The 17,579-nt window shown below is 39.4% G+C and overlaps 1 protein-coding gene across 1 annotated transcript in view; it reads left to right on the forward strand.

The window, feature by feature from the left end:
- PARK2 (parkin RBR E3 ubiquitin protein ligase) overlaps nt 1-17,579 on the forward strand; it is a gene marked incomplete at its 5' end in the record, with an annotated part of 121,617 nt that overhangs the window by 95,965 nt on the left and 8,073 nt on the right. The window contains one exon of the mRNA XM_010014290.1: nt 8,141-8,227. Coding sequence (XP_010012592.1) covers nt 8,141-8,227 — 87 coding nt within the window. The remainder of the gene's footprint in view (nt 1-8,140; nt 8,228-17,579) is intronic.

Raw genomic sequence — 17,579 nt, forward strand, 5'->3', positions numbered from 1 at the left:
CAGGGCATAGTATTGTTCTGCTTCCAGTCAAAGCTGTGCAACTCTGCCAGGGCCAGATATGCCTGTTCAGCCAACCAAGATCATGGTCTGCTTTGAAAATTTTGCAGTGTTTGAACTCATGTTTGCTTGTGTAGTCAGCTGTCAGATGGGATTCTTCAATGATAATAAGACCTGACTCTGCTATGCACACATAATAACACAACAAATAACAGGGTTTTGTACTTTCAATACACCACATCATAATCTTGTTACTAACTCTGCTTTAGTTCTTATTTTCTGGAACGGGCTAGTAAGTTTCACATCTCAGCCAACATGCTAAGAACGAGACTGTGCAATACCCTTGCGAACTTTCTGTTCTATCCCTTGCAGCACTTAGTCCACAAGGCAATTCAGAAGTGGTCTAGAAAGAAGAAGTAAGATTGCCCATCCACATAAATCAGCAAATGAGATTTGGGGAGGTCTGAGAGAGGTTCTCTAAGCTTAGGCCGCTCATTTTACCAGTCCATCTTATAGGTTAATGCTGCCTGATGTAAGGCAAGCTCCAGGAGAGTCTGTTTGTCTGCAGGCACAAACTTGATCAGTGCTCTCTGAAGAGCCTTGTGATGTACATGTAATCATCTAGATCTTAGGGAATGAGCCCATTTTGGGTTGTTTTGCAGGAGTCGGGAGGGAGACTTTCAGATTCAAAAGAAACACTCTGAAATGTCTTAAAATGTTTTGATGCATCCTACACTTAAGGCTTTTAATGTTTATAGAAAATTGCCTCTTACAGTATTGATGACAAATTGCCCTAAGATTGCAAAAGCTGCACAGAGACTGCAGCTAGATTTTTGACACCATGTTTTGACAGATTGTCGTACTTCTCACAAAAGTTTGATTTTAGATGAAATATGCATAGTAAATGTGTGTACTGTATTATAAGGAAAAAGAACAAAATTGCTCTGCAAGTACTACCATGCTTTTCAATTGCTTTATATCTGATAAGACTGTAGTCATTAAAAATGGATACTTTTTCTACTGTGGCATTTATCTTCATTGCAGAATTTGCAGGTTTTTCTATAACTGACAATTGGCAAAGTCACAAATCCCAAGTAAGCATAGCTACTATGGATGGCAAATATACTGCTTTTAAAGTTCCTTGCTGTAAGCACAAGAAATACCAAAAGCCAGGGTGTGCAGATGACAGTCTCACACTTGGTGCTGGATATAACAAAGTGCCAGAATCAAAGTCAATCCAATACCCAGACGTATGGTTCACAGCAGTAACACAAGGTTTGTGACATTCAGGGGAGGGTGGGAGGTGATTTTAATTGACTTTGAATGGATATAAGTATTAAAATACGTAGTTTCAGAGTAAAAAATGCTTACTCTGTGTTTATGGAGGTTTGAACTCTAGTCAAGAATCCAACTGCTCTCTTACTGAAGATATACTCTATGGTAAAAACTTCTACAGTGAAATTTGGGGTATGAGGGCTTTCTTTAAAAAAAAAAAAGGTAAAAAATCTGTAGGTATGTATCACTCACTCTAGCAATATAATGTTATAACTTGTACTTTGGAAAGTGAATTTGGAAGCTATATTTTTCTAACCAGAAACACTTTAAAGAGATGCCTTTGGGTATAATAGGCAGTGCTATTCTGTATGTCACTTTCTAGTAGCTTCGATTTCTCATAGGTCATGCTCATATTTTCAGTATAAATCCTTGCATCCAGCAGCCTATAGTTTGACTACAAAAGCTCATTTAGGATAGAAACTTGGTGCTTTATAATATTTTACATTTTCAAGGGGGTTTTTGACCAAGTGATCAATATGTCAGGTGAAAAGAAGGAATGTTTTGCCTTTCCAGTGTTTTATTAATGTTACTGTGTAATAAAACACTCCAGGTAAGAAAAATCTAGTCAAAAAATCCTGCTAGTCTGATAAGAAACTAAACAATTATACATTTACTGTACACAATATAAACATTGCTGGTTAGAACTCATAGGAGCTTCTGTGTGACTGGTGACGCGTTATTTGCACTCCCCTATTGAATTTTGAAACCAGGGTGTGGTTCTTTTGATGAATGACCTGAAATGATTAGTGGGGAATCCAGTGTTTAAAAACTGGAAATGTCCCTTAAAGCGCTGCTATGTGATCTTGGACAAGTCCCTTTGGTGTGGATCCTCAATGGCATTTAGGTTTCCACATCAACTTAATTAAAACCCTCAAATTTTAGGGGTCTGTGGCCAAGGATTTCTCTGAATTAGGTTCCAGTCACTAAAACAGAAATAGTAGTACTTTGCTGCTTCACAGGAGTATGGTGAGGGAGATGATGCTCTGATGGTCTGGTGATCAAACCCATGCAAGTATCTTGGAATGCTACACTATTTTGCTTTGATGCACAATATATAACTGTGGAGATTAATGGCACAGACTCAGAGCATCTTCATGCAGTGAATCGCCTTATTGCCTACTGCTCTAACTTTTTATACCATTCTAACAACAGTTATTTTTAGCCTATTGCTCTAGCTTTTATACCATTCTATTTGTAGCCTAGCATGTTTAGTTCCTGACTTATGGTTTGTTTTTTAACACTGCTCACTTTCTCACAACCAGTCCCAGAATAGCCAGTCTCTTATCTTTATGCTGTCTCCTCCTCAGCCAGGTGTCTTGGTATCTTATGCTCTCTCCTCCTCAGCCAGCTGGGTTGCTCTGCTTGATTGTACTTTGTACTTTGTTTCTTCTTTAACTCTTTCTTCTCCAGCTAAGCAGTTACTTCTCTTTGGCAATAATTAAATATTTTCCATTGTCTCCCACATATAACCAAACTGGTTTTGAAGACATAAAACCAAGTCTGTCTAGTTGCATATATATCTTAGATTATACTTGATTTCCCTTGTATTCTCTTTAGAATATACTGTAGCCTTTTCACATTACAATAGCACTTAATGTGCATTTTCTGGCAGCTCATTAAATAATAAAATTGATACCTGTCAGCTGTGGTTTATTTGACCCATGGAATGGATTATGAATACAATGTAGTGTTCTTTTGGGACTGGATTTTAGAGGAAGGAGTGAGTAGAGGCATTGAAGGTTGATTTCTTGAAGTACTTGCTTGCCTGAGAAGGCAAGATAAAGCTTGTATGCTACATTTTAAATGAAAGGTGAAAATATCTGTGTTGGTTTTCTTTATTCTATGATTCTATGATTCATAGTCATGGTTTTGAGGAACCTTTGCATCTCTGGTATACTAGTTTTGCAGTACTGGAAGAAAGCTCCAGTACTTACAGAGGTGTTGATCCTGCCTGCATTCAGTAGGTTAAATTTTTGTGATTCCCATCTGTAGAGAAGAGTCCAGACAGACATCACTGAATATGAGAAGGTCAAAGAAAAAAAGTAGAAGAAAGAGAAAACAAAACAATCTTGATAGGATTGCTAGTCAGTATATTCTCAATGACACCATGTAATATCAGAAGAAACTGATTTCATTCCATAATGAGATTACAAGTTTGATAAGAAAAAGTAATTGCACAAAATCAATTTCATTTTTTGTAAGATTTCAAACTACAGAATATTCTGATTAAGAAATCATCACCATAAGGTATCAGTAAAAGGCTTTAGGGGGCTGGGATCCAACTGATGTGTTTGGGGTCTGTGCAGCAACATTGTCTCATCACTATCAGATAGCGAAATATGGATGCCTCACTGAGCCGTGGTTATGTGGATTTAGAACTGGCAGATTACAGAAAATAGTATTTTCTATGAAGAATCTGTGTGTAGCGGAGTATTGCTAGCAACATTCAACAGGGACTGTCAGCAAACCTGTCACGATTCAATACTCAACAGTGATCCAGAAGTAAATATAAAGACTCTGCTGTTACAGCACAACAATGATACAAAGATTAGTCAAAAATAATTAATGATAAAAACAATGCAGTCTCCAGAAAAGTGCCATAAATGTGATTTGGTGCTGGGGGAGAGAGGGAGGAGGAATGGCTTTACCAGTGAGAAACTGAGGACTTTATCTGTTTAGGTTAAAGAGAATTCAGAGGTATCTTGATTACAGTACATAAGTACCTTCACAGGAATTAAATGTGGGACACTGAAAGATTCTATTTTAGCAGAGAAATGTGAAGCGGAAAGCAGCGGCTGGCAGCTGAAACCAGAAAGGGTCAAAGTAGACATTAGATACAATTTTTAACAGTGATTTTGAAGGGCCATTAAAACTGTACCAGAGGTATGAATTCATCTTTCCTCACCTAATAGCTTTAATCTGGATGTGAATGTCTGTTTTGGAAGATACACTTTGGCCAAAACATGTATCATACATAGTCTAGCTAATAATGATAACTGTAGGAGTGAAGATGTGGCAGTCCAGGTTTCAACATGGACTGCAGAAGCCTTGTAAGAAGTCTGGGTATATGCTTGAGTTGTTAGATCACACAGAAGTCCCTAGCAGTGCACCTACAGTGATGCAGATTAAACCTTGGCTGTGGCTACCTCACAATAACCTTGCCTTCATGCTGCTGGGTAGACCCATGTAGGAAGGAGGTAAGGGTTGAAAAGGAATATCTGACTTGAGGAGTAACTTTAAAGTAACAGTAGGGAGCTCAAACTTCAATCTTTGTATAGGGATTCAAGAATAGGAGTATTGTATTGAAGTTGGAAGAAAGATACTTTTAACAGTAATATTTTATGAGCACTATAGGGAGATATTATCAGAGACCAAAGAGCAGGCATTTGCAGTAGGCAAGAGGGAGAATGAGAGCTCTGGTGCTTAATCCAAGGGAAAGTAGATCTTTGAAACGCTGTGAAAGAGAAAATGACAAAATCTTGTTTCCAAAAGAACAGCATAGCATGTAAATGACAAACTCTTTTCCTTTCATCCAAAACAAAACTTAAAACGCTAGAAATAGGCCAGTCAGGAATAACTGAGTGTACAGTTTGTTTTCACTATCCTCGTTTTTTATTCAGTGTCACTCTCAGCACTGCAGATCTGTCAGGTTTGAATTCCATATTGCTGACCAGAGTTCAGTCTGATTTTACCTTTTGTTTGGATGATCATAAAGATAGGAAGATTTTAAAAACATGATCTGGATCTGTGTTGAGGTTTTTAATACCTCCTATTCTGAGGTCACTTGGATTCAGGATTTCTGCTTAGGCCTATAGCATACATTTTTACAAATACTCGAAAGCCTGTAATAGCACACACACAGGTTATATTAATTTCCAGTGCCTAAATCCCTTAAAAGCTTTGGGGATTTCCCTGCTAATCCTCTTTTTACTGCATAAACCTAGAGAGTAGGTTTGGGACCTTTGGTATTTATTCTTTGTGTTGGTTGTTTTCCAACTGAAGAATCTTTCAAGGGTAGCAACAGTAAGTACTAAATACACAAAGACATAGCAAGTTTATATGCTGTTTATATTATCACTGTTCTCTGCCAGTCTTTTTGGGTTTTTTTCATAAATGAAGGGAAAGAAAGTGTAACTATTATTAGTAATTGCACTACTTATAGTAATTTTAAACACTTACTAATATTAGATTTATGCAAAAGTCTTGAATTCTGACCGAACCACTTAAATCCTTTTCTTTCCAAGGGCAAAATAACTCTATTAATATTAATGAAGCCACAAAACACAAGTTGACTGACAGCATTTTTGCAGTTGCTGTATTTTAGTACTGAAACTTTATTATATTTTTTATATCAGAACGTAAAAAATGAATAAAACTACCACAAACTGCTCTTTGCTGTGACATGCCTTTTCTTTATGATGCATGCTTTGCCATAAAAAGGGAGTGCTTAATGCATTTCTGTTGGGAGACGCCTATTTATTCTGACAAACCGATCAGCCTCCGGGGTGTTCTTTTGCCACAGAACTGATTTTACATCTCATCCATTATCTAATAATATGTGAAAAGAGTATCCTGTCTCACCAAAAAAAAGTAACAGGCTTTGTTTCATTACAAGAATGTGGCAGGCTCACTTGGACTTACTTGCAGGAAGGATATACAATTGTTAGTGAGAGGCCCAGTTACACACTCATGCACGCTTCCAGGACAGCAAACCTATGGGGAAAACATTGGTAACATTGTTCCTGTGGATTTTTCATTTTTAAAGTAAGTATAAGAAGTGGCCTCTATAATGAGAAAATGCATTTCACGTATTTAAATAATACGGCGTGAGTTTATGAATTTTATTATTATAATAAATAGCAATGCACATAAACTACATTGTGAGGCAGATGGAATGTCTTTGCAAAATATATGCCCGGGGTGGGGGGTACGGGTGGGGGTGGTGTTCTTTCTTCATTATTTCCCCCTTTTCAATGTTTATGAAAGGTTTAAAATTGCACTTGCATAGGAAAGGTGAGAGATTGGAGTGCAGAAAGCAAGCTGAGGCATTGCGTGAGAAGGCAGTGATAAGGCAAGTGTACACAAAATCCCTTCAGACAAATGTTTTCAGCCAGATATGTTCAAAAGGAAATAAAGTTATGAAGGAAACAGAGAATAGAACACATAATAGGAAATACAGTTAAACCTGGCCACAACCTTAATTGTTAAGGGATGACAAGTCTTTGAGATCTTAGGTATCCAGACAGCAAGTACCTCTCCTTATGTGTTCAAGAAGTGTTTAACATGGCTGAAACTTTTCACCGCTAATGTAGTGCAAATTGTTGTATTCAAATGATGCTCTATTACAATAATGCAGCCTCTCATACAACATACCTTACAGAGGTTAAGCTGTTTGCTAACAACACAAGTGAATTAACAAATCAGTGTTACCTGAAGTAAGATAAAATGTTTTAAATCATTGACAAAGTAGTGAAGTGACAAGAAAGCAAACAAGTGATTAGATTTGATATCTCTGGAAGTTAGAACACTAACTCCACCCCTCCACTCCAAATTTCTCTGACTTTCTGAATAACAGGATCAATCCTTTTGGACTTGCAGAATGCTTCTTTTCATAAAAGTGCAGTTTCTTTAGCATGACAGTGAAATATCATTTTCAGTGCTTCTTAGAAAAGTGACAATACAGCTTGAAAGAGTTCAAAATGAAATTGCAACAGCTGGAATTTGTGGCAGACAAATGTTCTAGTGCCATGTCCTCCTGATACCTTTTATTCATTACATGTGAATGCAGCTCTGTATCTAAAAATCAAGGCTGTTATATCAGTCTTGCTTATAACACCAGTCAGAATGGCTTACCGCTGAGAGATCTTTCATAATCTGGAGTTGCATCAAGACAGCATAGCTTTAAAACAGCATAAAAGAGGCCCATTTTACATTATTGACTCTTCTCCTTACCTGCAAGGACACAGAATTTAATGCAGCATTGATGGGGCAAAGATTTTGACACATGTCAAGACAGATATCTTCATTTTTGAGTTCAAAAAAAAAGGCATGAAACTTGATACATATAAAATACATATAAATCAGTTTAGGTGGCAGAGGCAGCTCAGACTGAGGTAGGGACAATTGTTTCACTCATCTGCAAAAGACATTACTTTTCAATGAAGCCTTAGGTAAAGAACAATGCAGTTTAAGGAAGATGAAACCAGAACAATTGCTAGAAATGCAGTTTAGTGTCTAGAAATAGTCACCTAAAACCTGTGTTAAGTAACCTATCATTGTGTTCCATTCTTTTTTTAAACCATTCTATAAAAGTATAGATATAATTTTCTCAAAAATGGTATTCATATGACCTCTATAAAGCGATCATCCCCGAGTAAAGTCAGCAATAGTTTTCCATAGAGAAATTATTTTATTCAGAAATATGAATAGACTGTTTCCATTAGCAAACACCATAAAGCAGAACTGCTTGTTTCAGCCAGCACCCTTTGTACGAACAGATTTCACTGTAGGAAAAACACACCCAAAAGTATCTAGTATGACTTTATGTCCCTGAATGGATCATGTGTCAAAATCTCATTTTTAATAATGGCATTTATGTTACTTCACCGATGAAATGTATAATAATAACAGCAAATTGTTGTGTTAATGATCAGAGTGTATGATAAGATGCACAATTAGGACAATTATGGGTATTTAATGGGATGAGGAGGACAAGAGATCATCTGCTGTATGACTCTGTGATTGTAGCCTGCTGTCTATATATCCCTAATGTGTTTTTATGACTTGTGTGCTTTGGTTTGTTTTCCAGTTTGTGTTCTGCCGTGAATGTAAAGAAGAATACCATGAAGGGGAATGCAGCTCTCTCCTCGGCCTGCAGGGAGCCATCGCCCAGAAGGTAGGGATCCCACAACTCCTGATCATTATCCCTGGCCCAGCTAGAGTGACATTTGTCAAATGGGTCCTAATTATAATCCTAAGCAAAAGCAATTATGTTCATGCTGAATTACTCCAGCCATCAGAGTTGCCAAATTGCCTTTGCAGTGGATTTCAGTCTCTTTGATTGATAGAGTAGCTGACTTCTGTCAGGAACACACAGGCTCTGCCATCAGTTGATAGAAAAAAGGCTTTCCCAGTGGGCTTTTGGGGTTGTCTCTATTCAGTATGAACACTTTTGTATTTCTGTAGCCTTGCTGCCTTTCAGCTTATTTTCAGTGCACCAGTCAGGAAATCATGTGGGTTTGGACTGAATAACTGGGGATTTATATAGCCTATGCAGAAAATGCTGTTGATAATTTATGTTTCAGCTTAGAGAAATAAAAAAATGGATTGCCTAGGCTGGAAGCTGTTAGATGATAATTATTCTAGTCTGCTCTATAATTTTGTAGCTTTTACAGCTATAGACCTGGACAGGAAATGGTTTTTCTCTCCTGGCATTTCTCTTTGTTTGAGATTCAAGTTTCCCTGATCTCCATGGAAAATAAATCACAGTCTTTCAGAGAGAGAGAGAGGGAGGGAGCAAAGAACAGGAGAGATACTCTGTAAGTATCTCACAGCTTGATGCCCAGGATATGCTCCTAGAAGCAGAAAACCTGATACTCAGATGTCTGGTATGTTTGATGCTAAGAGGAAACTCAAATCCTGAGCCCCTCCACAGTCCCATGTGGCAGATACAGGCTTGTGGGCTGGTGCTGATCAGGACTTGCATCTGGCCAGCTCTCAGCAAGGCACATCCAACTTCTGTCAGTGCCTCTATCTGAGGCAAGCTTTTGGGGCCTCTCACTCTCTGACCACAGAGACTGGGGAGGGAGCTGGAGGCCTGTTGGGAAGCTTTGCCATGTGCTACCATGGGACAGTTCGTTTGCCATACTTTGGAGACACTGCACTGGGCTATGAGCTGTGTAGAGATTCTTCTCTTTACCATTTCTTAGTGAAGCTCTTCTAATTTGTAAAAAGAATTAGCACTCATTGAGGCAGAATTAAACAGCCTGTATCCTAGTAGTCAGGCTGTCTACCTCTGCTGCCCTGAAACATGTCTACTGTATGAAACCCAAAATCCATCTACTTTCCCAGCCTCTCATGACTTGTTATTCAGGTGTGGTATTTTATATTTAGCAGCTATCAGCAAATTTTTATTCCATGATTTGTGCAGACCCCTTTTTTGAAGCCATATATATACAAGGAGATTTGCAGCTTAACTAGCCTCTCTGAAGAACAATCTTGTTTTGTTTGTGGTAGACTTAGAACAGTTTTCCAGCTGCTATTCACATTTATGTAAAAACAACTTCAACAGAGACACTGAGAGATACTTAAAGTGTCCAATAGCCAGGTAAAGTAAGAGACCAAGGCTCAATGCCTTACCTGAACTAAATAGAGCTAGAATTTGATTACATCTCAACAGGAACAGTGAACCCTATTTATGCTTAAAGTTTTGCCTAGAGTACTGAAAGTCATCATGGAACCTTACAAATGAGTTCAATAGTGTTGGCTTTGTGGATGTTACTCTTTGTATAATTTCCATACTCTAGGGCAGAGATACAAGTGTGCCAGGAAAAATAAGAATACCATAGGAAGAAGTGGTTTATTTTAAATATTTGTATATTGCCTTCGCTTCTCCTGATTAACAGTGGGAGCCCTTCATCCATCTGGTCCAGTAACTCAGCACATGAATTGCACCCTGTTAGATCTGTTAACTCGGGGAAGTTGACTACTTTAGCTGTTTTGAGTGTAATGTGGACACCTTTACTGATCCTGAAAATTTTCCTGTATTCTCAAAGAGCTGTTCCAGAAGAGAGAACTGATAGTACCAGAATAAATCTTGTAACCATGCAAGCCAGTTCTTATTATAAACAAGACCATAGACTACCCAAATGTCCTGGGTTCAGCTACAGCAGTCATTTTTTCTCCTTCTTAGTAGCTGGTACAGTGCTGTGGTTTTGACTTTCAGTCTGGGAACAATGCTGATAACACCGATGTTTTTAGTTGTTGCTCAGTAATGTTTACTCTGACCAAGGACTTTCTCAGTCTCATGCTCTGCCAGAGAGGAGGGGAAGCCGGGAGGAAGCAGAGGCAGGACACCTGACCCAAACTGGCCAAAGGGCTATTCCATACCACAGCACGTCATGCCCAGTATAGAAACTGGGGGGAGTTACCCGGAAGGCCCAGATCGCTGCTCGGGTCGGGCTGGGTATCGGTCGGCGGGTGGTGAGCGGTTGTGTCCTCTCCCCTTGTTATTTCCCTTATCATTATTATTGGTAGCAGTAGTGGTTTGTATTATACCTTAGTTACTGGAGAGCTGTTATCTCAACTCGTGGGAGTTACATTCCTTCGATTCTCCTCCCCATCCCTCCGGGAGCGAGGGGAAGAAGAAAGGGGAGGGGAGGGAGTGAGCGAGCGGCTGCGTGGTTCCAAGTTGCCGGCTGGGCTTGAACCACGACACCAAAATTCATTCAAACTCCAACATAAGCTGAAATTAAGTGTCTTAGGTCAGCCTTTCTTTCCTGAGAGAGCTGCACTGATTAAACTTCTCCACAAGATGGTGACGTGCCACTGAAAGAATGTTTTCCCTCACTTTGTAACCAGGCGAGCAAACTGAGAGGTAGCAAAACCAAGGCAAGCATAAAGATGCATACAAAATGTTTGTGGAGCGTATATGGAAAGCAGGTCATGTGGGACTGTCTTAATCTCTCACTGGGATTAATTTAAAGATTTATCCACCTGTGCTTTCAGCCTTTTTGTTCTGTTTGGCCTGTCTCTGATAGGTGCACAACCTTGTGTGTCAGAATTAACTTGCTAGTATTGCACTGCTTGTTGAGGCAGTGAGAACGATTGTTTTTTCTTTGACCTTCATCTGTTTCAAGGTGGGAGTAACACACTTCCAGGGTTGTCTTCAGCGCCTGCAGTTTGTCTCCTCTCCATATCCTTTCCATATCATTTATTTTATAAACAGATCTTATTGTCACAATTCCTGATGCTCAGATTTCAGGATCAACAAGACATGCTGCCACCAAAGTGTTCCTCTCCAAAACTGGTGCAGGATACAAGGTCTCATCAAAATACTTTCTATGAGAAAAATGCAGGTTTTTCTTTAGCCTCTAGCAGCTATAGTAGTAAAAGGACTCTCTGTTGTCCTCATATTTCTGCAAATGCCTGCATGTTTCTGACATTCGCAGTGTGAGAGGAAACACTGTGGGCAGGTTTAGGCCTAGGTCAGCATTGCAGAGATGCATACGGTGGAGCATGAGGAGAGTGAAAGCTCTGGAAGAAAAGACAAAAAGGAGTGTTGTGAAGGATCTGGCTAGCCAAAAGCTGATGGCAACATAGAGGGAAGAGCTGCGATGTCACTCAGAGCAGCCTGTGTGACCCATTGGGGAAGCCTTGGAGAAGGAGATTCCTCAGAAAGAGAAAGAGTCACTCAAGTGTCCTGATACAGAGGCATTCAAGTGTCCATGAAAGCCATGAGCTGATGGAATGGCTGCGACCTGTCAGAGATACAGTGGAAGCTCCAGAAAGAGGAAAAGGAAGAGAGAAGAAAGGGAATAAGCCGGTGAGGTGCCATGGGATAATTATGAGGGTCTAGGAAGCAGAAAGGGTGGTGGCGAAAGGTGCCCATGCTTGGGCAGATGTAAGAAGGACTAAGGAAAAAGCTTGAGGTCAAGAGTGGGGAACAGAGCATGTGGGACTGGGATGGAGGGAGGGCAGCAGGGAAGAGAGGATGGAGTCAGTTGGCAGGAGGAAGAGAGACAAAAGGGGCAAAGCAGGTACCACATGGTACTTAAGGCTGTTTGAAACCAAGGACTTTGAACCTTATAATGGAGGGAAGCTAGAGGGTAATGCTTGCTGCCTGGGGCAGAAAAGGCAAACTCAGCAGCAGCCATGCAGAGAGGAGGCCTAGCTCTAAATACTAGCATATCATCGTCTTTCAGATCTATGCAGATATTGCATGGTCCATTGGTGTAGACAAAATGTTCTCTTTCTATCAAAATGCCCATTTTTAGCTCTGATAGGCCATTGAAAGCTCATCTTGAGCATTTACTTACTGCTGCAGGGCTGATTATTCCCCTTCTTCGTGTGAAACATAATTTCAGAAAAAATAAAATGTTTCTGTGGCAAGTTCAGTTGAGAAGCTATCTTTTAAAACCAGCCTCTTGGAGCTGTTTGAACTTTGGGATGAGAGAAGTAATCATATTTGACGGATTAAAAGGCAGAGTGTACATGATGGAATCAATGACACACTAAAGGCTGCTCCATCCAGATTTAGGTTTAGCAATAACCACATAGTCCCTGCTATGTGCACCACAAAACCAAGCTTCCTGGCCCCTTTTAACCTCACTCAGACACAGTCTATGCTGGTGGGGAATCTAGACATAAACCAGCTTCCTCTGTAAATCCCCAGCTTAAAATTAGCACAGCTTTCCTAGCACAAAACCTTTCTAGACAGTTTGCTTTTTACCACAATAAGTAGTGCATCTTCTTGCTCAGTAGCAACTGGACAACATATGATCACATCAAATTTAAACACATACGGAGTAGCTCCTAGGACAGTTTTGGTGCTGGGCATGTTGATAAGACACCTGCAACGTAAACCATAATAGCAATAGCAATGACGCTAATGTAATAGTGATGCATATGTAAATAAGTGACTAGAATGTGGGGCAGAGAGACATAAATGTTTGGGGAAAAAAGACACAAACTGGATAAAATGGGTTATAAAAAGGTATGTTTTAGAGATAGTTCTATGGACAAAATTTCCCCAGGATGGTTTAGCTGCTGATTATCTTGTCCTGCCAAGCCACTGAGTGTGTGATTATAAAAAGGTAGCAGCTTTTTAGCAAGTTTGCTTTTTCAGAGGTTGATGTGAATTAAGTAAAGAGAATAAATTAATCATGGTAGATTTCTATTGTACATCTGTGCACAGATGTCTCCAATTACCTGCATTCAAAAGCTTGAACCTAAAAGAACATCTGATGTCTAATTCATCATCCTACAAAACCAATCTGGCCATCTTTGTAGGACCAGATGTAAATCCAGTTCATCTCATTTGAACAAACTCCACAATTAATCCAAGACCAGCATCAGCCTTAAATCTAAGCCTAGATTAAATGTCCATGGTGGCTGAAGTCTTAAAGCTTGCCCAGTGGTCTCTTCTGCTCCAGGCTTCAACCCAAGCTCCTTAAAAATCCTCTCAGGCCATATCTAGTGTTAGTCTAAGCCTTAATTTCAGCTAGATCTAGCAACCCTGGCCTGAAAACTATGCAATCCAGCAAAATCCATCACTAAGCATGCACCTTTAGCTGCTGGTGCAGCTAAAAATTGTAGCAGTTTCTTGGTGACAGGTTGTAGAACAGGTTTTGTGAATTTCTGCCATTTTATTACATTGAAAATCTCATTACCTGCTAAAAGTCTTCAGACCAGGTCCATTGTATATACAATGTAAAAGATTTATTGTTAGTCTTATCGAAGTCTTGGAAAGGTAATCAAAGAACTATTTCTGATGCATTTACAATAACACTAGGACTTATGGTTCAGATTATATATGGTTAAAATAATGGATATGCAAACTTCCTGGTAACACCCATTTCTTTGGTGTTATGTTTAACCCTCCATGCCCCTCTGGGTCCTAGGCTCAATGGCTCAATGACTTCAGTCTGGGATGGACTAGCATAGCGAGTCCTTTACCAGGAAGAGAATAATGTTGATATTGATGATTTATTTCCTTCTCACCATACGATCTGCTTGGAGTCACTTCTATATGTAAACACACTCCTTCATTGGTCTGCAAATTGGCATTGGATCCAAATTTACTATCTATGGAGTGTTCTGGTTAAGTCATCTCTTTGTTCTCTTTGTTATCCTAAGACTGTTTTTACTCATTTCTCAAGGCTGCTTTTGGATAACTGACCACTGAAGAGTTGTTTATAGCAGCAGGGCCCCCCATATTATCCTGTGCCTGTGCTTTCAAGGCCTGTGCTGTCATCCCATGCCTTTACTCCTCTGCATAACTTTTTACTGTAGGGTCAGAGACAGTTCATTCTGCCCATAAAACCTATACTTGTCTTTGCCATCTGTTAGTTACAAAAATACATGTAATATTGTTAAACCATGCAATTATAAAAATTATACAAAAGCAAAAGCAAAATAGGCAGTAGCCACCTCATCATATAACTGCTGTCACTTGCTAGACCAAATCTCTAGGCAGGCCAAGATAAGTCCAGAGAAAGCCTGATGGGTCCTGAGGCCTGAGGTGCTGGTTTGGCACAAAGGCTGTGGCCTCTTACAAGAAACAGCAAGAGCATTTTTACTGAGCCACAAAGCTACATGTTCTAAAACTTTAGTGTAATTTTATCGCTAGTGCTGTAAAACTTGAACTCCACTCCAAACCTGTGGGATGCTGCCTGTCCCGGCTGTAGCCCTAAGATGGAAGCCTTGGTCATTCAAATACCAAAACCTATCCCCAAACTTATCACCTTCAAATCAAACATCAGCTGTTTGTTATTTGGGACCAAGTCCTTACAGTACTCTGTGGCTAATACAGGATTCAGATAGTAACTTTCATTTTATGGCACTGGTAGTGTAAAACTTACCCGGAATCCCTGTCAGCCTGGGAACCCATCAGACCAAACCAAAAGTAGTGCAGTGCCTCAGCAGAATCTTTGTAAACCCAATCCTGTTCATCAGCACATGCCACAGGGGCCCCGGCTGCAACCCTAACCATAGTTTCTGGGCTCATATCTAACTAGGTCATGAGCACAGAGGCAAACAACCACCTCTGAAGCAGATCCATTTGATCACTTCCCAGAAATGCTTTTTGCTGCAAAGATGCAGCATAAAAGCACACCCGTGGGTGCACACACATCCAGGAAAGCCTGTGACATACCTGCCACGCTGCTGATGGCTTTTGTAGTGTGGTTCCTCAAAAGCTCCCAGCTCACTTGGGCTGCAGATGAGCCTCCCCCCATCTTTTCCGCCCATTGCCTCACGTATGCAGGTCTCGAAGTTGCCAGTAGGTGGTATAAAATATACAGACATTACTTGCCAGGCTTCCCTGTTCATCCATTGAACAGCATCCTGTCTAATCTCTTACGTCTGTAGATTCCCAGCAAGCATGCAGGGTCTCTACGAGGGTGGCAGTTTGCTGTAATTATACAGCAGAATATAGTGGCCCGCTGTAAGCACAGAATTTGATTTTACTGTGGAATTCCCAAATACAGGTGCTTCCAAAATGTGCTTAGCTGAATTATTGTAATGCTAAGACATGAAATAGTTAGCTAATGCTTCAGGAAAATCAGTCTTGGTGCAGCGTATTTCTTACAATATTGCTGTGGAATTGAAAGCTATGCAATGTGTATATTAAATTGTAACAGAAAGCCATAATGCTGACAAAACTATGGAATTGCTACATGTATCCTGACTTACTGTACGAAGGAAGCAGCAAACTCTTTTTTGGCTTGAACCTTCAGTGCAGAGTGAGTTGTTAGGGAAAACATATATATTATATTGGACTCCACAGTTAGATGACCTTCTGAATCAGTTCATGGTTATCAGTGTTTTGTGTATAGGCTCTAAATATTGCAAATATCACTTTAAGAATTGTTCCTTCACTATTCAGCAAACTCTCCTTACTGCTTTTAGAACATGGAAAACAGATGGTGAGGTATTTGAAATGGTGTACCACAGGCAAGAGTTAAAATGAAAACCACAAGCATTTCTATGGAAACTTCTTTCTCTACTCAAAAGAGGGGGGAAATTAATCAAAATGATAAATAGTTAATGCTGACCACAAAAAAAAACATTAATTCTTTCTCTGCATTTTAATGAAAGAAAAAGCTATTGAAGAGGTTCATCATACATAACATCTTTCAATGAGTCCTCAGTCACAATATGAAATATGGAACATCTATTATTAGACCATTGATTTTTTTTTTCCATCAGACTAATTTATAAAGTTAAGTAAAACATGGCTGCACAAAAATTGGCCCACCTAGCTTGATTTCTGAAATATCTTAAATGGTTGGAAAAGAAACCAAAGCTTTGGGGTTTAGTAGCTAGTATATTCACAAAGTCAAGAACAGGACATTTCAACCCACAGATGCCTAATTAAAGGAGCAAGAAAAATAACTATAACCAGGAAATGTCCTGTAAAATTAATCTCTCTGTTATAAATAAAGATGCACTGGAGGAAATCTGAGAATAGGTCTTAAGTTTCTGTCTAATGAGAAATAGATGGGAACTATATAGAGAGAATTTTAGCTTTCCTATTTCAGGCATCAATAAAGTAAAAAGATTTGACAGGCTGCTTTTGTTTATGAGGTTAAGCTGACAGTCATTTGCAGCTTTTTTGCCACTTATGGGAGAAGGCATATCTTTACTCCAGTCATGGAAAACAGTTCTACAAGAATGACCTGTCTTAGATTAGATTTTCTCAGTAGAGCAGTGTAAATTCAATATTCACAACTACCTGAATTTAATTCATGATGATATGAATGGCCCCAGCAGGCAGTGCGAGAACCTTGATGTACAGTGTCACCAAAACAGAGCTCTCTGATTTTATTCTGTGAAAGTCTCTTTCTCTGTATCAGACACAATACCATGTGTCTATCACTTTGATTTTAGCTAGTTGCTGTCATCACAAAGTGGCTTTTTTTTTAAAGGCAGAATTACCTACGTACACCAGACAAATTGACTCACACAAAGCTGCTTCATGTGAATTTAACTGGATCACTGTGGCACTGACACTTTGATTTTCTTGGGAAACATATTCCCATTGGTGGATATCATTCCTGTTCCTTATCTATAGTCATATTTTAGTGTTTTAATTAGCCCAAATCTTTCTCTAGACTAGAACATTAGCTATGTTCGCCTCTGTGAGATTTTGACTCTTAAACACCTTCATTTTTCCAAAGCTCCTCCAGCTTATCTACTGCCCTAGACATCTGCTATTTTTACCCCCCAGAAGTGAAGTAAATGACACCACTAAACACAACAGGAAATTAATTCATGTGAACATGTTCACAAAACAGCCCAGTAGAAGCTGGGAAAACAAAAGAAATTCAAGTTGGTCTGGCACCATCCCTCATAGATCAGGCTTCAACAGATGAAGCTGCTCTTGCTTAGAGCTCTAGCCCAAAATAATTAGTGGGTTGTGTTAATCTAAATGTTATGGTGGGTTGAACATTGCTTTGTGTACAATGAATTATTCTTTGTCTTCCTTTCAAACACTTTCAAATATCCATAGTGGTTCACGCATTCCT

The sequence above is a fragment of the Nestor notabilis genome, unplaced genomic scaffold (genome assembly GCF_000696875.1).
Source record: "Nestor notabilis isolate BGI_N333 unplaced genomic scaffold, ASM69687v1 scaffold11635, whole genome shotgun sequence".
NCBI classification, from domain to species: Eukaryota; Metazoa; Chordata; class Aves; order Psittaciformes; family Psittacidae; genus Nestor; species Nestor notabilis.